The 26,730-nt window shown below is 35.4% G+C and overlaps 1 protein-coding gene across 9 annotated transcripts in view; it reads left to right on the plus strand.

The window, feature by feature from the left end:
• The first annotated feature begins 5,464 nt into the window (after nucleotides 1-5,464).
• The window catches only part of LOC143230673 (putative N-acetylated-alpha-linked acidic dipeptidase), an 87,198-nt gene continuing 65,932 nt past the window's right edge, over nucleotides 5,465-26,730 (plus strand). For 2 of the 9 annotated variants that reach the window (XR_013016590.1, XM_076464610.1), the window contains exons 1-3: nucleotides 6,689-6,880; nucleotides 25,458-25,868; nucleotides 25,971-26,235. Coding sequence is in view for 8 of the 9 variants with exons in the window: in XM_076464610.1 (XP_076320725.1) it covers nucleotides 25,537-25,868; nucleotides 25,971-26,235 (597 nt within the window). In the remaining variant the exon portion in view is untranslated. Of the gene's footprint in view, nucleotides 5,587-6,688; nucleotides 6,881-7,224; nucleotides 7,374-7,544; nucleotides 7,694-7,763; nucleotides 7,850-16,474; nucleotides 16,576-17,532; nucleotides 17,558-25,457; nucleotides 25,869-25,970; nucleotides 26,236-26,730 lie in introns of those variants that run through there. The other 7 variants (XM_076464612.1, XM_076464617.1, XM_076464611.1 and 4 more) reach the window with 7 other exon arrangements.

Consider the following 26,730-nt stretch of genomic DNA (forward strand, 5'->3'; position numbering starts at 1 on the left):
TCTGAGAGTTAATATATATACACACAAGGTTTCATCAGTTAAGACTAAGCTAACCTATCAAACATACATGTGAAGAAACAATGAACAATATATGAACATTACCTCCTAGTCGAACATATTTATGAGTACTAAACCAGAATAAAATATCAACAATAATGCATTTTAATTCAAAGAGCAATGGCAAGTAACTAAACATTAATTTATAAGTATACATGTGACAGAAATGTAAATTATAACTTACCATAATATAAGTAAATATCATATGTTAAGGGGCAAGTAACCATTATTAAACATTAATGTCTAAGTACTAAAACTTAAGGAATAACAAACTAGTTCTAAATAATATATCATATGCAGACGTGCAGGAGTAATCCACAACGTCAAAACTGCAAGTCCTCTGAGTTACAAATTCAGTAAGAACAAACTATATCTAAACAATAACTTTTACATGTTAACTGAGAAGGATAAGGCAGAAAGCAGCTAGAGCAAAGTAAAACATGAAGTAAATGCCAGGTGCAGCATCAACAAGGGAGAAGAAAAGAAACAATGGATAGAAAGCATATGAAAGGCAGGAAAGTTGAGAGATAATTAGTAGGTAGATAAGCATTATGAGGAAAAGTTGCTCCATTTAGTTCTCTTTAACTTAAACTTCAAAATCTGTAAAAGAAAATGTGTGACAAAGACAGAAGAACAAGGTCCAGCTGGCAACATGGACTCCATCAAGTGGTAGACTATTTTATATTGCTCTTCTTCTTACTGTATTTTCATCTTGAACATCATAAATAGTTGGTAACTGGGTGTCACATGTAATCACATCAGTAGAAAAAACAATTCACATTACCCTGTTAATTCATACTGGAAGATTGAAAGTATGAAATAAAGTAAATATTTCAAGAAGTCTTAGCAAATATATAGATGTCTAAGTGAAACTGTTTTGAGGAGAAAGATTTCAATTGTGAATGTAGTGGGAACATCTCAGCAAGAAGGTTTATTGCACTCTTACTGGTGGAGGGTTTTGCTGAATGATACATCATGACTAGTGCAAATTCATATGTCCCACATGAATTTTAGATGGGTCTTTCATAATAAGACAAAAATAGCTAATATGTGCATGAAGGGAAGTCACAATATCAGAATTTTATGGTTTCACTGCTCTTATAACCATGTCTAACTAATTCTTGTACCATAAAAGTTGTAACTCACCAAACAAATGTGTATCTCACAATGATCATAAGAGCAACTTATGAGCTGCTCGTGAGTGTACCTTACCTAACCTTATCCAAACTATTAACTTTTGAATTTTAGATGCTTTATAACAACAAATAAAACACATGAAGAGCAAGAGATATAGCACTTACCTGTTCTTTCCTTATTATGTCAATTTTCAATGAAACCTAAGCCTATTCATTTACACTGTGTGTTTGTGTGTATTTCTTCACAATAAAGCCACATAGGGCTATCTGTTGAGTCCACTGAGGATAATCTTTTACACTAATAATTAAATACTGTTTGATATATAATGCTCTTAAGAACATTGAATAATAACAAGAGTCAACAATGTCCTATATCTATTATGTTTTTTTCAGCATTCTAACTATAAAATAAGAGACTTTAAATATCCAGCAAAGCTAGTCAGTATGATTTCTGTAAAAGCAAATTAGAAAGTGAACAAAGAAGTAGACTACATGTCATACTGAAAACAATGTAAAAAATATGTAATTTATTAAATTAAAACTCTGGCTTTCTATTGGTCATAAATAATATAATCCAAAATACATGAGAAAACTGCTGGCAATTTGTAAAAGAGAGGATATTACAGGAGGTGTGGTGAGTCTGATTTTCTTGTTCATGGTTCATTAAACAAATAAATTTTAATGGTTTGTTTCTGTTTCCTTCTAGCAAAGCCACATCGTGCTATCTGCTGAGCCCACAAAGGGGAATCGAACCCCTGATTTTAGTGTTGTAAATCCGTAGACTTACCACTGTACTCGCAGAGGACAATTTTTTTTAATTATATACAATTTGTACTTTGTCTCAAATATATTTAAATACTAAAATATAATTTAAGGCTAATTTTCAGAAAAGTGGAAAATAAATTAGTGAAGAGGGAAAATCTAGAAAACATTTCTCATACGTGAGGAGAGTGAGAATTTTCCATATATTTCCTTATAAAATTAAGTTAGATTTAAATATAATTCTTTAAAAGTCGTGTCACATGCAATTTGACCAATCTATAGCAAGAGGGTTAAATCTATGAATTTTAAGTTATTTTATCTACCCTAACACTAAACGGACTCAGTTAATTTGATCAACCACGTAACCATTAACTACTACAATAAAATCAGACAAAATATTTATAAATTACTCTTTCTTCTTTCTAGAAAGACTGCAGATAACAGAAAAATACATTTATCTATCCTAACCTGATTCAGGCTCATAGTAATATGCATCTGTTTTTATTTAATTTTATCGTTTTATTGATCTATGAACTGTGTCTAACTCATAAACCCTTCAAGAAGCCATAAAAACTTAAAACAATACAGCAAACATGTAGCTTAAGTTGCAGTATTAACTTGTGTAATACACATGCACTAGCACGAAGACCTCACCAATAAATTTTTACTTACGTTTTGTATCTAATCCAATAATGTAATAAATTTTATATTTTATTTAATTTTTACAATGGTGAATGAAAAACGTAAAAAAATTAATATCTACATTCGGCCTCACTTTTTTGCTCTCAGCCTCTGACAAAACTTAACCCTACTTTTCTGTAACAATGGTTGTAGTCTATAAAATTTTTATTTTGTATAACTAATGCAAAATAATAACATTCACATACCATGCAATCTCCTGTATTATAATTTTGCTGCTTTCTAACTCAAAAATATGTGCCTTAAAATTATTCATTTACATGGTCAATGTGAATTTTGCAATATCTAAAATCGATCTGAAAGTCAAATCAAACACTGTCGTCATAACGAGTTAACCATATACAGTACAAAGTAAATGTAATTGTTAGCTGCTTGTTTTTACTTTTTTGTTTGAGAAGTTCTTATTTCATGAATGATTAGTTTCTGTTATTCTCATTTGCATGACTTGTGATCTCGTATTTACATTTTGCAGGAAAGATTTTGGTCAAGTAGAATACACTTTGTATATGAAAAAAAAACTATTTTTCTTGGTGCTTTGAATGTAAATACTTTTGGTGTCCATAATACAAAAATCGAAGAAATACATGCTGCCCTTTCAACTGTGAGGGATTTATAATGTTACGATCAATCCCACAATTCGTTGGTAGAAAATTAACCCAAGAGTTTGCGGTGGTGGTGATGACTCGCTGCCTTCCCTCCAGTGTTACATTACACACTTCGGGATGAAATTGCTCTCGTGTAGCTTTGCGCGAAATTCAAAAACAAACCAATAAACCTACCATCACTTCTTAGAAATCACATCAGAACACAAATAAAACAACAAAAACAAAATGAATGGGACAATTACTGCAATAAACTAAATGATAAAACTGACCTGAAAAAATTCTGGTCACATCTTAAAAGACTCACAAGTGAAAACACAGACACAAAGAAATGTCCTCCACTTGAATATAGTAATACTATAGCACACACAAATAAAGAAATAGCCGAAGCTTTCAAAGATCAACTCCAAAATACTTTTAAAACCCACACTGATCCAGATATGGATACATATTTCTACAATAAAGTCAATAATCACATATTAAACAATAAACATCAATTTGAACCAATTTTTCCAATAAACATAACTGATACAAATACAAGTTCCGACACAGATTATGCAAGAACGTTACTAACAAATGAAATATCCCTTCAAGAACTATTCGAAGCAATAAAAAACACAAAAACAAAGAACCAGGTGAAGATGAAATACAAGCTATCCTTCTAAAAAAGAGCACTTCGAAATTGTTTGACCACCTAAATTCACTTTTTAACTTATCTCTATTCTCAGGATACATCCCAGTTTCTTGGAAGCTTGAAAATATATATATTAATGTTCCACAAGGAGGGAAACCAGCTGTGTAGGCAAAATTCTTGAAAGAATTATCAGTAATGGACTCTCCACATTCTTGGAGATAACATAAAAATTTCCAAAAGAACAAAATGGATTCAGGAAATTTAGACAAACGACAGACAACCTAATCAGATTAACTGAAAGATAGCTCCAATAAAAGAGAATGTACTGTCGCTTGCTTCCTTGATATCGAGAAAGCATTCGACACTGTATGGCACGATGGTCTAAGGTTCCGAATGAATGAAATGGAACTTTCGCAAGGAATTATTCGTTGGTTATCTAACTTTGTGGAAAATAGAAGGTGTAGAGTAATTGTTGATGGTACATTTTCTGAGTACTTTACTCCTGAAGCTGGTGTTTCTCAGGGATGGGTGGTTAGCCATGTACTCTTCATCATGTATGTAAACAATATGCCACTGAGGGATCCAAATCATGGATTCTCTATACAGTTCGCAAATGATGTGGCAGTCTTGAAAAGTGCCGCAACATCCACGATAGCAGCCACATACAACCGCAACTAAATAGAATAAGTGAATACTGTCAAAAATATAGAATAAAAATAAACACAGCAAAAACACAACTCGTAGTCTTTACGAAATTGACAAAACACAAAATACAACAGCCAGAATTGTATATGAATGGCACTCTACTCCAGATTGCCCAATCGGCAAAATTTTTAGGTCTGACCTATGATTCAAAACTAACTTGGATCAATCATGTAAACGAAATTAAAAATAAAGTCTGGCGAAGAACTAACTATGCTAGGAGTTTAACTGGTAAAAACAGTAGAGCATCTACAGATAACATACTAAAAATCTATAAAACATATATTAGACCTGTACTAGATTATGCAGCTCCAGCATGAATAATTGTAAGTAATAAAATAATTAAAACCAAACTACAAACAATCCAAAACACACTCCTCAGAACTGCACACAGAGTTCCAAGAACTATATCATCTCAGTTCATTCACAAATACTCGAACATATCAACCATACCAGATAGACTCCTACATATTACAATTATGTACTTTAATAAGAATTGGATGAAAAACGAATTACTATGCGAACTAGACAGGTACCTCATACATAATGAAGCTAGTCCTAAATATCTCTCCCCAATTAACTTATATTTCAAATATAAAAATAAATAAAAATATAAAAACTTTAAATAATAATTATAAAAAGTATAAAATTTAAATCAAAATTAATTTTTTTTTATAGTTTCTTTATTTATGTATTTAAAAAAATGCCACCAGCAAACTTGACATTCTGCTTATAGAATAAAAACTGTATACGAGCCAAAATACATGGACATTGCCCTGAAAAGGATCAAATAAAATTCAGTTCACAGTCATAAATATCAATCAGCCAAGAAAATAAGAGGTCATAGAGAACCTGAGCCTCCAGGGTATGTACCCAAATACCGACGACATTCATTCCCGCTTGGACAGCGGTAAGACATTTGGACTTGCATTGCTACAATCAGGAATTCGATTACCTTCGTTGGACACAGCAAATAACCAAATGTCGCTTTGCTGTAAGAAAAGCACAAAACGCATGTATTTTATTTCGGTTTCAAGGAGTTATTGTATTTTCATTTGTTAAGGATTTTAATTTTTGCTTTATTTGTTTTACTATCTGCATGTTAATTAGTTGAAGAGCTTCTTTGTACGTGTGATTAGTTTTTAGTAGAACGTGATCATATTGTGACGTCTTTGACGATTGTACCTACTCTTATTGAAGGTAATAATTTTCATATAATTTTACAAGATGTTATTCAATTTAAAGTTTTATTGAATGGACCCAGCATGCCCTTAATGAATAAGTGATGTATTTGCGAAACGTCCAATTGTCATGTTTCCTCAACTCATTCTTTTTTTCTTTCTTGGTTACAGTAACAAATAAAATGCTACATTTAATTTTTAACACCAGGCTTGTCTGTTTCATTCTATATGTCACCAAACACTTATTTTGTTTTACACACGAGGTTCACGATCCTTTTAATTTTGCGGAGATCAAGTAGTTGTGTGCAAGTATAACCTTGAATTACCATACCATTTTCGTTAGCTTGCATTTGGCCTGGCATGGCCAAGCGCGTAAGGCGTGCGGCTAGTAATCCGAGGGTCGCGGGTTCGCGCCCGTGTCGCGCTAAACATGCTCGCCCTCTCAGCCGTGGGGGGTGTATAAAGTGACGGTGAATCCCACTATTCATTGGTAAAAGAGTAGCCCAAGAGTTGGCGGTGGGTGGAGATGACTAGCTGCCTTCCCTCTAGTCTTACACTGCTAAATTAGGGACGGCTAGCACAGATAGCCCTCGAGTAGCTTTGTGCGAAATTCCAAAAAAGAAAAAAAATTAGCTTGCATTTAATATCTGATAATTATTCAAAATTTTGAGTATATGCTTAAGTTTGTATTCAGAGTACAATATTTGGTCCAAGTTTTGGATTTATTCTGGAACTTATATTTATTATTAGATCTTTGTTCCACTGACTAGAAATATACACATCAAGTTATTTCGAGTAAGGATCAGTTATTGAAAGTTTATTAATATGTTTCCCATGTTTGGGATACCTTTTAAAGCTGATATTTAGTGTTCGAGTGTTATTCCAGGTTTGGAAACGTTCATTATAAATCTTATAAATTACAGCTTTCGATTCCGCATGGTGGATAGAATTCCTTTAACCTTTCATGTAGCTTTATACTAAACAACAATAACACTTTTAGAATTTTATTGTTATTCTGGTTTGAAATATTTAATTGAGATCGTATTCAAGATTCGACCATTACTTCTTATTTTGTACTTGGAGGTCCAAATGGGATTATATTTTCAGGTTTGTAGTTTTTACTGGATCTTGCATTCCGGTTTCGATTGTTATTCCAGGACTGGAGAAATGTATTGAAATTGTATTTGACATTGGATAACTGTTTTAGAACTGAAACCTTATTGAGCCTTATTTAGTTTGTAAAGTGGATTCAGATTTGTTTCATCTAGTAAAATATTTTCCATTGTTAGATGATTTTTCAAGACCAATTTGCTAATGTTCATGTAGAACGAGAACGCATTTGTTGCAACCATATTTAGAACTTGTAAATAAAAAGTTTGTTATCTAATGTCTTTATTGATTTTTCAAGATATTTTTGTATTTTAAATGTTCATTATATTACTACAAGGATGGGCTAATAGATTTACTTGTATAAAACGTATGAAGTCATTTACTGCCTAAGTAAAATATCGTACGTTTTTAGTGTGTCTCTAAGTCATTCTTATATATTTTTCGGTAATCTAATTGTGAAGAAATTGCGAAAACTGATGTGCAGAACTTAGTAAGTTTGTTTGGCGTTAATGACTTCTGTAACGAATTTATAAAGTTCAAGATTTTTAGTGAAATTATGATTCTATCTAAAGTTAAAACTTATTGAGTAAAAGTAAAGTAAAACTACGTTTCGTTGTGTGACTTAAGTTGTATGTAACTTGTAGCTGTAAATAAAAAAATGCTAAAAACGTGACAATATAAGTAACTCGGTAATTGTCAGTGTTGTCAACCGAAACTTAACGTTATCGTTTAATAATGTTAATTTTAGTTTTTACAAAGAAACTTATTAACTATAAGTTGGTAATTATAACGTTGCTCTTTAACGTTATGGTAATTATAACAGTCTTTATTTAAGTTTAATATAATGAAATGTTAGTGCCCTACCCGTTGGGGTATGGCATTTTTAAAAAACTGGTACTGTGATCGTGCGAGTGGTACTGACTCCTGTAAAGTGCAAGTTGAATGCCCATTATATTACTGGTAGTGGTAATACTAATGGCTTTTAAGGCTATTCCGTATCTCCTCTGTTTTCTGAATAATTCTATTACACTATTACTAATATTCGACGTTTTTTATTATTACTACCGCTGGATTACAATCGGACTTCAACACAGTGGAAATAGTAGTACTAGTATTACTATTACTAAGGCCTAATGGCTACACTACACTGCAGCCTACATAGACAATATATGCCATATTTCAGTTGCGTTTAAAAGTGACAAATAACATCATGAGAGACTATCCAATAATTAAGCTAGTGCTTGTGTATAAGTTATGTAAATTTCATTTTTAGTTTATGTTTTAATTGATGAACTCAACTATACAATCCCAACTACTGAGAAGTGCAAAGTTGTGGGAATCACAGATGTTGAAATAAAATAGTAATATTATTATTACTATTAGTAGTACTATTGCTATTAGTTTTACATCTAATAGCTGGAACTAATATTAATTGTAATGTCAGTGGTAATGAGAATCTAGTCATCTCTGTAGTTTAAGTGTGGAGGGTAGGTTAGTTCACTGGATGGAAAACTGGCTAGATGGAAGAAAGCAAAAAGTTGTTTACGTGGAATTCGATCAAACTGAATAATTTTATGAGTGGGATACTACAAGGTTTAGTTTCAGGATCTGTGCACTTTTTGGTTTACACCAACATTTTCAATGAGTCATGGTCAGTAGGTTATTAAAATTTGTTGATGACTATAAAGTTTTTGAATGCTGCTAGATGTGAGGAGGATGCTACTGCATTACATTATAAAATAATTTGGATTATTTGATTTGCAAATAAATAGCAGATGGCTTTTAATTATAACAATTGCAAAATAATGCATGTGAGATATTACAATTTGAATTATAATTTTCATGGATGAAAATAATTGTAAGAGTATTATAAATGAATAAGATCTTGGTCTTTGGTTGATGCATTGCTAGTGGTAGAGTGTATAGGATTTTTGGTTTTATATACAGAAATATTAACACAACTCATAAGTCTAAAGAGGTTATTATGTCATTGTGTGGGTTATTGGTTATGCCACATTTGGAGTATTGTGTTCATTCTTGGTAATTCTTACTTTAGAAAGAATATTGAATTGTTGGCAAGAGGTCAGGAGAGGGCTACTAGAACACTACCTAAAATAGAAAAGGTTATCATACTCGGATAGTTTAAGATATCTGAATTTGTTTTATTTTGAAAACAAAAGAGTGAGAAGGGATCTGATTGAAGTGTTTAAGATTGTTAAGTGAATTGATAGTGAGTCATCTTCAGCTAAGATAGCCTTATTTTTATAACAGGTTGGCTGGTCTCTGAAATGAGTTAATTTGAAATGTACTGGATACAGTTAACATAGGGAAGTTTAAAGGAGACCTTGATAAATTTTTTGAATAAGGGAGGGGTTTGAGGGTTTTTAAAATGTATGTAATTAATGGACAGGACAGCCTAAATGAAACAAGAAGTTTTTGTTCTCAGTTAATGTTATGTTAGTATTTATCAATTATGCTAATACCATCACTGGTAATGATAATATGTGTAAGTGAAAATTTTTATGAACAAAACTATTTATATTGCTTAATAAGTATCATGAATCACAATATTCTTGAATCAGTTTTACAGTGTCTTATTTTTTTCTGTTAATCTTCATTTCTTATTTTTGTAATAATGTTGAAAAAGCCTTAAACAGTAAATATTTTTTTATGTAGGTTTTGACACATTCATAATTGTATAATGCACAATGTAACAGTTTATGCTTATAGGAACTTGTAAGTGAAAGTAATGAAGAATGTAGGAATATATTAGCTATAGATTGGTAGTTAAGTTGTATGAGATGCTGCTGCACTCTTTAAATGTGCTTTACTTTTTGAACAAGATGAACAAAATCTATGGGTAAGTTGTAATTGAACTAGGAGCTTTAACTGTAAATGATGGTACATTTGGATTTCAAGTCCTCATTACAAAGGGACAATAAGTACCTATGGCTGTGCTATAGAAGCAAGATTTTGATTGATATCTTTTTAACTGAAAATGACTTCCAAAATGTTTTATTGTCTCTGGTATGTATTCAAAAGCAATGTGAATTCTTGGATTATTATTTCCAGCACATAGGCCAATCATGGTTCTCTGATCCTGCATCTAATATCTGGCATACACAACAGTTAGGGTGGCAGGGTCATTCTGGGCTGAGGCTGTTATTGGTGTTATTTGTAATGAGATGGAAACATATATTCAGCACTGTGGTATATTTTTGAGGGTCTCAGGCCACAGTTGAAGGTGTTCCTTGACATTCTGGAGAGAAGTTAAATTTGATTTTTCCTGTGCCTTCTTTTCATTTGTTGCCTTATCATTCCTCCTGTGGGACAGCGTAGAGTTTATAGGTTTGCAACACTGGAATTCTGGATTCAATTCCCTATAGTGGACACAGCAGATAGCCCAACATTGCATTGCTCTTACAAAACAAACTTACCTGAGTAAATGTTGTTCCACTCAACATAGTCTTTAAATGAAATGCAATACAAACAAGAGATCACTTTTTGATAAGTTACATTTGATTCATTTTTTTAGTTGATTCCTTGAGGTATAATGTTTTGGGTCTTTCCCAGCTGCACCTTACTTGAGGGCTGCAAGGTCTGGAAGGAATGTTTAGTTTTGTCTTCCATAAATATTGTGGTTCATGCAGGGAGGCACACTTATCAGTTATGTAAAGGGACAGTTATGCCCTGTCTGACATGGTTGTCAGAATTTTATTTAGCCTACCACTGCCAGTTAGAAACATTCTAACTCTCAAATAATGCATCTGTTCCTTGAATTTTTGCATTTTTGTTTCAGAGTTTGTGGTTCAACTGAATACATTGATATTCCATGGTGGGACAGGATATATCTGTGGACTTGCAACTCTAAACTACAACCTTTTGGTATCCTTATATTACATTTTGTTGAAAGCCTTTCAGGTTCACCAGCTTTATTGATAATGAGCTGGAACCATTGTTAATGGATACATTGATTTGAATGTTGGCTTCTACATTCATCCCTGTTGTTATTGATATCTCAAATTTTCTTTACTCCTACAGGAGATATTAGTTCTGTCCCTATTTGAAGGTCCCAACATCAACTTTTTAGTACATTGGTACCATGAATAGATTGTTTTTATATTCACAGGTTGCCATCATTGGCAGTAGTGTTTAATGTATGCCTTCATGTTCTAAGTGGGCTAGGCTTGGAGTATTTCTGGACATACAGCACCCTCACCAACAGATGCAGGAGTACTACAGGTCCTCGAGTTGGAACTAGTCATTCATTTCACATCTCCATCACTATTATCCACCCAATTTGTAGCATTTCTGTCTCCTGTAGATCCTTGTGAATTGAAACTTAATTCTAGGGCTATCAGTGTTTGGTTGGTCAAGGGATGGTGAGAGAGTCATGCTAATTCTTTAAGGATTTAATTTCTGCCAGTTGTTGGGCCTAAGAAAATACGAAGTTGATGACCAGACATTGATATTTTTTGTATGTATCAGTGCCCCTAATTCACCAAGATTTATAAGTTACTCATTTTGCAATCTGAGTTGAGAGTTTTTACTGGGATTGTGAATTTTCAAGTTCATTATAGTGAGCTTCTATTTGCACATTGCCATAGTGGCTAGATTCTACTGCCATGGAAATTTTTTGTATTAACATAGTTTTACATGGGTTGTGTCAAATCATAAAGGTTTTTTTTTTGTTGTCTTAGTATCATAGTTCTGTGCACACACCATTTCCACAGATGATTGGTTACTGCTGTCATCAACTTGTCAGTTCTTGGAACAGTATACAAGAATTATACCTTCAGAAATCATCAAAGCAGGCTTAACTCTCAGACCCGAAACATCTATTATTGCACGAATTCCATGTGTCATCAGTCTGGATATTTTATTTTTCTCATGTCTTTCATTTGGGTTCACCTGACTTGCATTCAGTTCTGAGCTGTGGTACCTGAAATGGAACTTTTACTCACCTCTCCTTTTCCCACTGTAAGGATGTTTTTTTCTCTTCTGGAAATGTGGGCTAACTCCAGTTCCTCCTGCCTTTGGGACAAAAGCAAAAATGATCCTTTTAATGTTACCAATAGATCATAAACATCAATTCACTGGATTCCTCAGGTTTCTTATTCAGAATCAGTATTCATTCTTGAGGGGTTGTTAAGTTGGGGTGCTACTAAAGTATTGATTCCTATATGGCCCCCTTGTCCAGAGTTCCATCTTTACAGAAATGTCTTTCTTCAAGGATCACCTGCATGTACCAACAGTCAGGAATTCCAGGATCCTTGAATGGACAATGAGGCCTTCTGTAAGTCATGTATAATCAGATTTGTCATATTTCTGTTTTTAGTGGCCTGGTTGATTTGCCCATTGGAGCACATTGTGCAAACTGTTATGAGGACCTCTTCCAATACTTTTATCTCATTGGCTTATCTGGTAATCATTTCACCTGAGGATTTTTGTCCATCTCCAGTAACTATCTTAATCACTTCAAAGAGGTTACACAGAGGGGTGAGTCTTTTCATTGCTACCTTTTAAGGTTCCTTACTTTGTTTTCACAGAATCCCACTCTGTGGTGAGTGTTACTCTGGCAGGTATGCTTTTATCAATTTAGTTCCACACTAGCAACCACAAATTCAATATGATTTATACAGGTTGCAATAGACTCTCTAGAAGTATGGTGTTTCTTGCGACCACATTCATGCTGACTGGGTGATATCACTGTACTATGCTCAACCTCCTCTTTTGGACTGTCATGAGTTAATCATAAGAGGGGCCCTGCAGATCATTGAAGTGAATAAATCAGGCTGAGTTTGCTTTTAAAAATTTAGGGAACTTGGTTCACCTACTGCACTGTTTCCAGAGCACTGTTCCTTGGGACTCTCCAACATGCATTACCACCCATATTCTATTAGTGAAACTGGGAAGACCTTATCTCATCTAGTGTCCACTCACTAGAGTGTCAGAGGCTTTTCTTCCAGAGTGTTAGAGCAACTTTTCTCTACTCTTGGAGAAATAACAAAGTTGGGGACTTCTCTATTACATGGGTAGGTACCCGAGTGTGTTTTCTCAGATATTGATAGAAGAGGCACCAGTCTATGCAGGAGTCTACTCATAATACTGGCTCAGTATGATGTTCAACTGTCTAGTTAGGTTGAGTATGACCCTTATTTTTTTTATCAATATTGGTTCTTTACCTTGTTCAGGAAAAGGATCCATTGTCTCCTTATAATTCCAAATGCAGAGTGGTCCTATCCTTGGTCCTTGATTAAGCACAGTTTATTTCATGGGCTTCCCATAATTCTGGGGGCAAATAGAAGTTGCTTTGCCCACAAGGTTGGGTAGTGAGGATGAGTGTTCACAATTCTGGAACAGATGAGTTCTGTTTCCTCATTTGTCAGGTTGGGTGCAACGTACAGGATCACATCATTCTGAGCATGGGGTGTTGCTTTTGAGGCTTTTTTAGGTTTGTTCACTTTGGTGTTGCTTACCTTCTTGTTGTGATTTACAGTGGCTTGGAGTGCATCATTTGATGGTTGTAAGTTGGTATCCCATTATAAGCATATACATTTATTGTGGCCCTCCTTATCCTAGCCACCAACATGGATATAGAAACCATGGTCCTATAATTCCAACCCCAAGCAGTGGAACCTTGGTTATCTGGTTGGGGCTTGGCTTATAGTGATGATGAAGCACATACCACCCACAATACTGGAATTAAGTTTGAGGTGAAGAACATACTTGTTCTGTATATTGTGCAATTCCCCCCACTAGGATGCCAATCTTTTACTGACATACTCATGTCTAAATACTTTCTCAATGGATAATGCCCTCATTGGCCCCTATACTTTATCAATGGGGAATTCTAGTTATAAGGGGGAGAGGAGGTATGAATGTTTTGAAAGTCATAATTTTCTTCTGTTCCTCCTTTCCACTAAGAGCTGGTAGTGAGTTGGTTTCTAAAGAGTAATATGATTATTTGAATGAAGTGCGTATATACAGTACCAGGATAAAGGGTGCATTGACATTTGTGGAGAGTGTCCTGAGACAAATATGGCTAAGGGAAATTGAGTGAGGTATAAAAGATTGGAGCAAGCAAAAAAAAAAGAAGAAAAAGATCAGTGCTATTGTGGGCAAAGGAAGATCGGCTTTATTGGAAATACATTTTAAATTTCAGAAAATAATTATGAGCATTCATATTCACCGATAGTGCCTGTTGTAAGCTAATTTTAAACCTGTGTATTGGGTATATAAAAATTGTTTCAAAATTAATAAATATTAATACAGTTTGTATTTGGAAATATAAAATTGTGCTAAAACAGTTGAGAATACTCTTGTGAGTATTAATAATATAATACACATGTTTTTTCCTGGAACTCCTTTATGGATCTCATACCCTTTACAAGTTAAAAGGCATTGAAATATTTAATGCTAATTTTAGATTTTTATTGAAATAAGCATTAACAACTTATTTTTGGGTTTAGTATTTAAAATTAGGAAATTTTAAATATTTACTATAAAATTAATTTATTAAAATCCAAAAGTTACAATTTTAGTTCATAATTTCTTTTATCTAACATTTAAGCATATTGTATTTACCTTTTATCATTTGGGAATAACTGGGTTGGGGCCATTTATTATAAAATCAGTTCTTCTGGCTGAGATTGAAATACCCTTTTTTCTTGCTAAGTTTGAGATATCTCTGCTTATAAACTTACTGTGAGAATTGTTTTTTATTTTAGCAGGCTTATTTTGAGTTTGGTGAAGAAAGCATATGCATGCTTAATTTTGTATCATGTTCTTAAGTTATTTGCAAAAGCAGGTTTTGGTAACTTTCTACTAAAAATTGTTTTTATTATACATTTGATGTTGCTCAAAAATTATAGTGTTGTGGATTTAGAAATCCATTTGGCTTTTATAGTTTTGTTTTATTAAGTATAAATGCACATGAAGCTTGTATAATGAATTGTGTTCCAGAAATGGACCAGTTTGACTTTTTCAAAATAAAGGTTATTTTATTCATATGGGATTTTTCAAATAAGTCACTTTAGGTATTTTATGTAAAAACCTGGTGACAGAGTTATGATTTAAAAGTGCTATCTGATAATATCTTAAGTAAAAGAAACTATTGAGCCTTTTTTTTTCTGAATATTAATATGTTATACTTTTTTAGAATTATTTTTCAAATAATACATAAAAAAAAACACAACAAAACTATTCAGCTCATTTCTGTTACTTCCAGGAAACAAGTAAGAGATGTGATTGAAAGGTTGGTAACAATATCTGGTGATAGCAAAATGATATAAGTTGCTAAAACACTACGTATCTACAAAGGCAAAGTAATAAGAGTTGAGAAGATGTCCAATAATAAATCAAAGGGATAAAATGATTCATAAAACACTGCCTAATGACTAAGCATGGATCAAAATATCTGGGTTTGCATAACAATTTGCAAATGGAAATAACCCTAATTGCAAATTACTTTCCTCTTTGTTTTAGATAATGTGTGAATCATTCCTTTAACTTGTATGTTATCTTTGAAACCTTCCACAGTACAGTGAAAGTGCCATAATGTTTTAGTTTGATATACTAAAGTGAAAGCTGATGTTCATTTCATGGAAATTCTTGCCAGATGGCGTATACTGTACTTTCAGACTTTGTCATGTGCATATTACATACACTTTTTAATAGTATGTTTATGAGATTTGGAATGCCTAGGCAGCCTAGCCAACTAAACTAGACTATGTACATACAGTACAAGTACTCAGTATAGGCTCAGTTCCAAAGAACTACTACCTGACAATTTCTACTGGTGCGTGATTGTAATACTATAACTTTTAATACAGTATATGTCTTCACAAAATTTGACAGACTTTTAGTAAAAATTACAAGTCTTGTACACAAAACATCAATTTTTCAATGGAGTATATTTATTGAGACTTGTCCAGGAATATGTTGAGCCTTTTTTTTTTTTTTACCAGTGTGAGTGTAAAATGATTTTCATGTTAAGATTAAAAATATTTTTTCATCTCAAAAATCTAGCTTAAAAAATCTAAACTATTGTTTTTTGTTTTGCAGAATAATTTGAAATTATAACATAAAACTACATTTTTAAACTCGTAACAACATACATCTATTTATACTTACGCTTTACTGTTGTATTGCCCTTTTAACCATGTTTTAACCACTAGCACTATTTTCACCATAATAAATTGTAAATGTCAATCACTTGGGAATGTGAGGCTCACATTACACTGTTGAATTACCATTACCCATGGGTGTGCCTCATGAACATTTTTTATTATTTTTATTTATTTTACCTAATATACCCTATTTTTACATTTTAATTACTTTTATAATAATTAATAAATAATATATATGAAAAACATGAAATAAAGAACTTAGCTGGACCTTATTTATTTTTGCTGTGGACTGTTGATGATATTTAATCCTATTTTGTTATACTACCCATTGTAGTGCACTAAATAATTTTTATGTAATTGAATAATGCATCAAAGAACATAGGATAGTAACATAATAACATGCAAAAATCAGATGTCCCATAACTATTACACTTTTTCTGTTTTTCTATGTGGCATAAAGCTTGCACTGAAAGAAAAATTAACATTTTTATGTATGGAAGACAACATCATATGAAAATCTCACTTAAGCCCTCATGATATGCACAGAAAAGGATACCTGTGGTGAGAGGGTTAAATAATACTGTAAAGTCATTAGACATTTTCTTCTTCAAAAAGCTAAGAGAAGAGAGTGATGAGGTTTCATCAAAAAGAAATAATGAAACTAGATTAATTTGAAGGTCTCTGGCAGTCTTGTAATTTTGAAGTTTTACTTTATATACCAGAAGTTATTTTGTTCATAAAATACCGTATATGGTACAATGAAATATTAGAGTTTGAAGCTTAATAAAAGCATACCATTTATACCTGTTTTTTGTTTTCTTTCATTAGTGGGTATCTTTGCAAATAATTAAGAATTTTAATGTTGGATTTAGTTGCCATAACATGTTAAAATGATGAATGTTAAAATAATGCCAAGCAATTTGTAATGGCAAGAAACCCAATTGAAATAAAAATGTATCTCAAGACAGTTGGTATAGGCATTAAAACTTTACTTAAAGTACAGAACTATGTTTCAACCTTCTTAGGTCATGTTCAGGTTAACAAATAGTTTGAAACTGATTGATCAGTTGCAAACGTTGTAAACCTGAACATGACCATAGATCAAAATGTTCTGTACTTTATTTTAAGTAAAGTTTTAACTTGTACCAGCCATCTTGAGAATATATTAATGTTATGCAATATTTTCTAATTGCTAATCAAATACACTTAATTGTTTTGTCCCCTGCTAAAGTAAAAAAAGTTTGTAATGCACTGTTTAATCACCAGCATAAAACAGTTACTAAAACACTACCAAATTACTATAGTAGAATGTTTAGTAAAGTATAAGGTACTCACTAAGGTTGAACAGTTCATAAACATAACTTAATTACTAAGGTGTAAAAAGATTAAGCCATTCATAAAATAGTCTAATCACTTACATAGATGGATAAAGTAGTTTATAAAATACTATCTAATCACTAGGGTAGAAGGATAAAATTATTTATAAAATAATACCTCATCACTGAAGATAAAGGACTTAAGAGAACACTACATAATTACCAAGGTAAAAAGCAATATAGTTCATAAAATCTGGCTGGCTAATGATTTGGGAATGAAATAATTATTTTAATGGATTTTACATAATACAGATTTCTCTGAAGTTGTGAATGCACGTGTACCCTTTGTGATGGTATAGATTACAAGTAGTTGTTACATCTTTAATCTTGTACCAATTCCTTCAGGAGTAGCTCTTCTAACACTAGTATCCACTAATGTCTAGTGTTGTGATGAACCACCTTTGTTTATTTTGAAAATATTGTTCTCAGTGTGGGCTAAAATGCTGTGTTGCAGTGGAAGTTGCGAGGTGTTTCTACTGTGCTATGTAGGCTCAGAGAATAAAATGAACTACTAAAGCAACACATTACTTTCAGTATTCACTGCTCTACTTTTAAGCACATCTCTGCACCAACATAAGACTAATTATTTGTGTCTTGAGTGTATGTAATAATTAAATATGTCTCAAATACTGGAAGTTATTCCAGGTAGCTGTTCACTGTTTTTAGATAATCAAATGTTAGTCATTCTATATAGGATTTATCTATAAGGCTTACTATTTTATACCTCAATTAACAGTTAGCTCTTCTAACATGGAGTACGTATATAATAGCCCTGATATATTCAGTAATTCCAGATTGTTTGTTAATCTACTGTCTTAGTCCTGATGCTTTGTATAGGTTTGTTACCTAAGAGTTCACTGTTGACCTGCTATCCTAGACCTGAGTGTTTTAGTGTCTGTGTGTGTCTGTTACTGTATAGTTGACTGTTTTGACTGCTGTTGAAAGCCTAAACAAGTATGCAGGTCTGTTACCCCATTGCTGCTTGTTTAACTACTGTCCTGAAACTAACTTTTTATGTAGGTCTTTTACTGTAGAGCTGGGTATTAATCCCCTCTATGTGGATTCCTGTAAGGGGTGAGGGGACCTCCCAGGGAAGGTTTTGTTCTATCTGGTTACCTTTTCTTGTATCAAAACATCCACCCACGTGTTTGCCGTGCGTGGCGACCCGTGAAGGGGAGGAGAGGATCCTGGTGGTTGAGGGGTCCAACCCTAATCCACCACTTTGGCCTCGAATTCCTGTAGACGGGCGGCCTTTGGGTGGCCCCCCTTGGGTCAATCGGCTGGTCCACTTGGGCTAGAGTCAACCGTTGGAAGTTCTCAATGGGTGTTGTGGACATTGTGCCTGATGCTGGTGTTTGGGTATAGTGCTCACGAAACCCTGGCATTGCTGCATTGTCCTTGCATGACTTTGTAGTGCATCCCCTTGTAGGTCTCCATGGTGGGTGGGGTCAGTGGGTACCGAAAGTTTTCCTTTTCCTATGGATCCTCCAAAAATTTAAATAAAATTGTAAAAAAACAGTCAATGGGTAAGCAACCACGTCTTGAATACTCAGAACAGCAATCTTCAACATCAGTAACACACGTACCTCATTTTCTTATATTACATTATCTTTTGGAAAAACCTTTAGGGCAAATGTCCCCTTTTTTATTCAAAAGGGACTAGAGGGACTTGCTGGCTCTCTAAAGTCAGTAAAGAAGCTTCGATATGGTGACATATTGGTTGAAACATCCACATCCCAACACAGTGAACTCCTCTTGAATTCAAAGGCAGTTGGGGATATACCTATTGAGGTTACACCCCATGCTACCTTGAATTCTTCACGAGGAGTTATTGTTGAAAAGGATTTGAAGAACGTTTCCGAGTCAGAGATTCTCGCTGGCCTCTCCACTCAGAGTTTCTGCAGTGAGGTGCATCTCCACTCGCAAAGATGGAGTTACACTGCCAACAAATGCCCAAGATATAACTTTTACTTCACTACGTGCACCTACCACCATCAAGGTAGGTTATCTCATTTGCAGGGTTCAGCCATACATACCAAACCCTCTTCGATGTTTCGAATGTCAGAGATTCGGCCACACAAAGACATCTTGTCGTGGTTCTCTGACATGTGCTTGTTGTGGAGGCAAGGACCACGATGCCTATGACTGTGACATGAACCCACATTGCGTAAACTGCAATGGTTCTCACCCCTCTTACTTTCATTCTTGCCCAAAATGGTTGGAGGAAAAAGAGGTGCAGCATTTGAAAACGACGCATAACATTAGTTATTCTGAGGCTCGGAAATTGCTGTCCACAACTCCATCTCGGACATATGCTGCCGCACTTCATTCCACAACTACAGTGGGAGTGCAGACAGATCTCTCTGTGCCTCCAAGTGAATCGTTTTCAAAACAAATGAAAAGCCTTTTGACCTCCGTGGTTAAAAAGGTTGATGAATCGACTTCCACACCCATCTCTGTTCCTCCCATACCTTCCAACAAACCTCAAGATCCACGTCCTTCAGTTTCAAATAGAGGCATTTCTTCTGATACATCTTTTTCTCCCACCACAAGAGACAAAACAATTATTCGTTCGCGTCCTCAGTCACTGGATTCCCTTCCAATAACAAAAACCTGCCCACCTGACACAGAGCAGGATCCATGGAGGTTGATAGACCTCCTCCGACTAAAGACAGTAAATAAAAAAGATGTGGTCGTAAACCGAAGGGTTCTCCAGCCACTTCACCTACCCGTTCTTAAAAATGGCCACCTTGATACAATGGAACTGTCGAGGTTTACATTCTAATCTGGATGATATCAAAATGCTGATTGCTTCCTACCATCCTGTTTGTCTTTCTTTACAAGAAACATTTCTCAAAACTGCTGATACTGTATCCATTTGGCAAGTTTTCTCTGTACAGAAATGACAGGTTGTATGATGGTCGAGTACATGGAGGGGTGGCACTGTTGGTTGATTAACACGTGCCCACCCTGTCTTTGTCACTCAACACACCCTTGGAGGATGGGGCCATCCGTGTTTCCTTGGGTCATACCATCACTGTTTATTCTCTGTACCTGTTACCTGGAGAGACATACGATCAATCAGATCTTGATGCTCTCATTGAACAGTTGCCATCTCCATTTATAATCCTAGGGGGATTTTAATGGACATCATCCCCTCTGGGGAAGTGCTATTATTGATGGGAGGGGCCGATCTGTAGAGCGGATGCTCTCTGATCACAATCTTTCTCTTTTCAATACTGGTTCTTCCACTTACCTTCATGCACCCAGTCAGTCCTTTACTGCTATTGATCTCTCAGTTTGCTCCCCTTCATTATTCTCCCATTTTTCATGGAGGGTTGACAGTAATCCACTAGGCAGTGATCATTTTCCGATCCTTTTGAGAGAGACTGGCCATGGTCGATGCCACTCTACCTGCGTGCCCCAGTGGAAGCTGGATCAGGCACACTGGCCCACTTTCACTGCTCTCGCAGAACTTGATCATGCCATCGTAAATCAGCCATCAATAGACGACTGTGTAGCAGCTGTAACTGACTGTATTACACATGCAGCTGCTCAGTGTATTCCTAAAACCTCGACACGTTTTCCACGATATCCTCGTCCGTGGTGGAATCCTGCTTGCCACTTAGCACGGAAGGCTCAAAAGCGGGTCTGGGATACTTTTCGTAGATATCCCACACTTTCAAACCGGGTTGCTTTACAACATGCTAGATGGGTAAGACGTCAAAGCCAGAAGGAATCTTGGATTAAGTTCACAACCAGCATATCTTCTACCACCAGTTCCAAGTCATATGGGACAGGATTCGAAAGGTTAATGGGCACTACAATTCTCTCCCCCTCTCGATTTTACTCTCTGATAGTCAGGAGGTGACTGATGTTTGGAACATCGCTAACACTCTAGGTGAAAGCTTTTGCCGGGTATCTAGCACTTCTGCTTGTTCCTCCACCTTCCTGGCCATCAAGACTCGGGCAGAGCGATCACCTCTTTCCTTTCGAACTGACAGTTTCTTTGACTATAATTGTCCCTTTACCCTGGTGGAACTAAAAATGGCCCTTCATCGGTCTGCCAGTACGTCTGTTGGACCTAAAGTTATTCATTATGACATGCTGCACCATCTATCTCCTGCTTCTCTTGATGTCCTTCTGATTGTTTTCAACTGGAATTGGCAGGAAAATGTTTTTCCTGATGCCTGGCGCCAGGCTATTATTTTACCTTTCTCTAAGCCAGGGAAAGATCCCAAAATTCCTACAAACTATCGTCCAATTGCTTTGACGAGCTGTCTCTGTAAGACATTAGAAAGGATGGTTAATGCTCGTCTTGTTTGGTTCCTTGAATCAAACAACCTCCTCTCGCCCACCCAGTGTGGGTTCCGTCGACAGCACTCCACCACAGACCACCTAATTTGTCTTGAAACATCTATCAGAGAAGCCTTTCTCAACTGCCAACATCTTGTATCAATATTCTTTGACATAGAGAAGCCTTACGACACAACATGGAGGTATGGCATTTTGCGAGACCTTTATACATATGGGTTACGTGGCCATCTACCCATGTTTATTAAAAATTTTTTTAATGGACAGGGGATTCCAAGTTCGTGTGGGTTCGACACTTTCCCGTTCTTTTGTGCAGGAAGTTGAAGTCCCTCAAGGCTGTGTATTGAGTGTTACACTCTTCAGTATAAAGATAAATGCCATCACTGAACAACTCCCTCTCACTGTTGCGAATGGGCTGTATGTCGACGACTTTCACATCTCATGTCAGTCGTCAAACGTGAGATATATTGAGCGGCAACTACAAACCGCCCTCAATTGTGTACGGAAGTGGACTCTGGCGAACGGCTTTAATTTCTCTCTCTCCAAAACTGTATGCATGCACTTCTGCCGTCGACGGGGTATTCACCCTGATCCTGAACTTCATATCGGTGAAGTTTTGCTGCCAGTGGTCCTGGAGACCAAGTTCTTGGGGCTTATCTTTGATCTTAAACTGACCATTATACCACACTTAAAGCAGCTTCGGGTCAAATGCACAAGAGCACTGAACATCCTCCGTGTTCTCTCTTCTACCAGTTGGGGGGCAGATCGCTGTTCAATGTTGAAGGTATATCGTGCTCTTATTAGATCGAAACTCGATTATGGATCAATGGTCTATGGCTCTGCCAGACCCTTAAAGATGCTGGACCCCATTCATCACCAAGGACTTCGACTCTGCACTGGGGCTTTTCGTACCTCTCCAGTTTAAAGTATATACATTGAATCTCATGAACCTTCTCTACACCTTCGCCGTTTGCAACTATCTTTACAGTATACTTGTAAACTTCATTCTTTACCAAAGCATCCCACCTGGAAATGTGTTTTCCTTCCTCGGTAGGCAGTACTTTCTCAGAACAGACGATCTGTCATTGCTCCGTTTGGCCTTCGCATCCGGGCACAATTGGATGAATTGGGTCTGTCCTTGGATACCATTGCAGATTCCACAGGTCAGCCCATCCCACCATGGCTTATTACAGCCCCCAAATTTGACCTTTCTTTCAGTCACCTAAAAAAGGCAGATACTCCAGATTGGGAAGTACCGTCTTTTATTCAATGAATATCTTTCAAACAATCATTCAGTTCCCATTTATGCAGATGGTTCCAAATCAGGTAATTCAGTGGGCTTTGCTATGGTTTGCTATGGGTCAGTAGTTGCGCGCAGAATCATTTCTACAGCTTCTGTGTTCACTGCTGAACTGTATGCCATATCTCTTGCCCTGGATCATATTGCAGCTGAGCAGTACTCCAACTGCACTATTTATACTGATTCGCTTAGTTCTATACTTGCCTTGGAATCGCTACATGTTGGCTCACATCCTATTCTCGCTGATATTCGAAACCGACTGGCCCATTTCTCATTAGCAGCTACTTCAATCCAGTTTTTCTGGATACCAGGCCATGTTGGTATTCACGGGAACGAGCTTGCAGACATGGCAGCTAAATCTGTCTGCTCCAGCACCATCACTCCTATACCTATTCCATACATGGACTATGGTGTTGTCTTCAAGGCTCGGCTCTGTGCCAGCTGGCAGTCCACTTGGAGTGAGCAACGCGACAACAAACTTTTTCAAATCAAACCCAAAATTGGACTTTGGCCATCTAGCTTCCATAAAGTTCAGAAGGAGGAAGTTGTTCTCACTAGGCTACGCATTGGTCACAGTGTTTTAACTCATCGTTTTCTTTTATCTGGAACTGATGCACCTATGTGTAGTTTGTGTGACACTCAACTCACTATCAGCCACGTTTTACTTTCTTGCCATCGTTACAATTCTCAACGACGGCAATATTTTAAACATATTTTTTCTCAGGGTCAGTCTCTAACATTGGACAGAGTTATTGGTGATGGTGACTCTGTCCATCTTGATAATGTTTTTAATTTTTTAATGGCCATTAATCTTTTAATCTCATTTAAGTGTTGCATATTTATTCATTACACCTTTTTTACAGTTTTAATCTCTCTCATTCAATTTGACATTGGACAATGGCCAGAATGTTAAATAACTCGACACCAGGACTGGAAAGGCCAACTTCAGGTGACTTACGCTACTGTTTGAACTATCCGTTTGAACTACTCTTTAGTCGTCCTGGCAAGTTGTTATTATACTTTTGCTGCATATCATTTCACACTTTTACTACTTTACTTTTTAGTACTGGCCATTATTGACTCATAACCCAGAACCAGGACTGGAAAGACCAACTTCAGGTGACTGACGGTGGTTTTTATACTTACCTGTTAGTCTTCCTGGTGGGTTATGATCATTACCATTCTGCTACAGGTAGTTCTTTACAACTTTGTTGACTGGATGTCAACATTGGTTTTTACGCCATTTTCTGTTTTTATTGCCATTTTGCTTTTATCTTCAATTACTTTTACAAATTTTACTCCATTTACTTGACTTTTATCTTTTTACTGGACATTTGGCTACTCATTATTACGATTTTGTGGAGTGTCTTTTAAAACTTTTATTCTTTTACATTGTGATAATAGCTGCTATGACACAACCCGGAACCAGGACTGGAAAGGCCAACTTCAGGTGATTGTCGGTGGTTCTTGAACTTACCTGTTAGTCTTCCTGGTGGGTTATGATCATTACCATTTTGCTAGAGTAAATATTTTACAACTTTGAAGACTGGATGTCACCATTGGTTTTTACACCATTTTCTGTTTTAATTGCTGTTTTATTTTTACCTTCATTTACTTTTACAAATTTTACTCCATTTTCTTGACTTTATCTTTTTACTGGACATTTAGCTACTCATTGTTACAATTTTGCTATGTATCTTTTAAAACTTCTATTCTTTTACATTTTGATACTGGTTGCTATGACACATAACCCGGAACCAGGACTGGAAAGACTAACTTCAGGTGACTGACGGTGGTTCTTGAACTTACCTGTTAGTCTTCCTGGTGGGTTATGATCATTACCTTTTTGCTGGAGTAAATACCTTACAACTTCTTATACTCTGCCTTATATCTTAACATTGTAGACTAGGTGTCAACATTGGTTTTATACTTTCTTGTTTTACCTTCATTTCCATTTATGTCTATTACTACATTTATTTATTTTTTACTTTTTTACCAAATGTCTGGCGCAGATAGCCTCACTGCTTTGTGTCATAAAACACTAAATCAATCAATCAACTGGGTATTAATCTGCTTTACTGAAATGACTGTTGTGCTGGAACTGATTGTTGAACTGTTCTCCTAGACCTGACTGTTTATGTGGATCTGTTACCCCAGAACTGATTATTTACCTGCTGTCCTAGAAATGAATGAGACTGCCTGAGATTGAATATACGTAATATTCTGCTTCTCTTAGAGTGTAGCTTATGAAGTTGTATCTAATTAAATGTTGTAATTATGTTGCATTAAGCTTGCACAAAATCTTGATAAAGTGAAGTATAAGCAGTTGCACCAGATATTTTATGGAATATATATGTGGAAGATATTTAATCTTTATAAATGGATTTACTGATTGATTCTATTTCTTGTTCAAGAATTTTGCAGTTAGATTTCTTATTTGTTTTTTTTTTCAGCATTTTGTTTTGTTTGCAAGATTACAACGTGTGGATTAGTGATATTTGTTGTTTGAACACATACTGAGATTGTAAGGTAATGGCAGCCCAGTATAGACCATACCGAGATGAAGATGGCATAGAAAATGAACAGATGGATTGGGGTGATCAAGAAGCTGGTACAGTTCAAATCTATGAGAAAACTTCCAGTAATAGAGTTATTTCAAACAGAAATCTAGTTATTGGTGGAGTGGGAGTAGCCTTGCTTGGTGCACTTATGGGGTTGCTTGTTGGCTACTTTGCACATTCTGGACATATTAACTGTAAACCAAGTCTTGCTGTTGCTTTATATTCTATTAAGGATGAGGACCCATCTATCAGATCCAAAATCCTAGCTTTGGTGGATCCAAAAAACATCAAAGCTAATTTGAGGTTAGTTTATACTGTTGATTTTCTGTTGTAAAACTTTATCTGATTATTAACTGATTCAGTATCACACTGTAAAGGTCTGTAGTGAATATTTGATTCTTACAGGATGTTTAGTGACACACCTCGTGTGGCTGGGAGCCAGGCAGACCAGGAGCTAACATTGTACATTAAGAGTCTTTGGGAAACTCAGAAGCTTGAAAATGTAAAAAAAGTGACCTACGATGTATTGCTGTCCCTTCCCAATGCAAGTAGTCCAAACAAAGTTAATATAGTTAATGAAGATGGTAGTGTCTTCTTTTCTTCTAATATTTCATTTGAAAAACATGGAGATTCACTGTATGTTGCCTACTCTCCAAATGGAAATGTCACGGTATGTTTATCAGTACAAATTTACCTGCTTCTCTTTAGTAAGAAATCATTATTAAAGAAATGTTTTTGTTTTTTGTATGTTTATTTTTGAGGAGGACAGCCAGAGGGTGAATTTACTTTAACTTTTTTCTGGAAAATTTTTAAATTGTCTCAGAATTGATGTGATTTTTTACAGTAATAATTCTCCAAAAGATCCAAGATTTGAGCTCATGATTAATATCTTGCAAGAAGCTTCTTTTTTATTGTTAAACACAAAGCTACATAGTGGACAATTACTGCTTTAGCACTGATATCAAACCACAGTTTCAAGTGTTGCAAGTCTGCAGATGTACCACTGTGCCACAGGTTTTTAAAAACATCAGTTGCATCACCCTTTTAGTTTCATTCAGAACCAAAGCTGTGAGCTACCTATACTGCCCACTGCACAAAGTAATTGTTGAGCTGTTCAGCCATACTGTTTGATGCTCAGTAATAACATGGCAGTAAATCTACATTT

The sequence above is a fragment of the Tachypleus tridentatus genome, chromosome 10, assembly GCF_004210375.1.
Source record: "Tachypleus tridentatus isolate NWPU-2018 chromosome 10, ASM421037v1, whole genome shotgun sequence".
NCBI classification, from domain to species: Eukaryota; Metazoa; Arthropoda; class Merostomata; order Xiphosura; family Limulidae; genus Tachypleus; species Tachypleus tridentatus.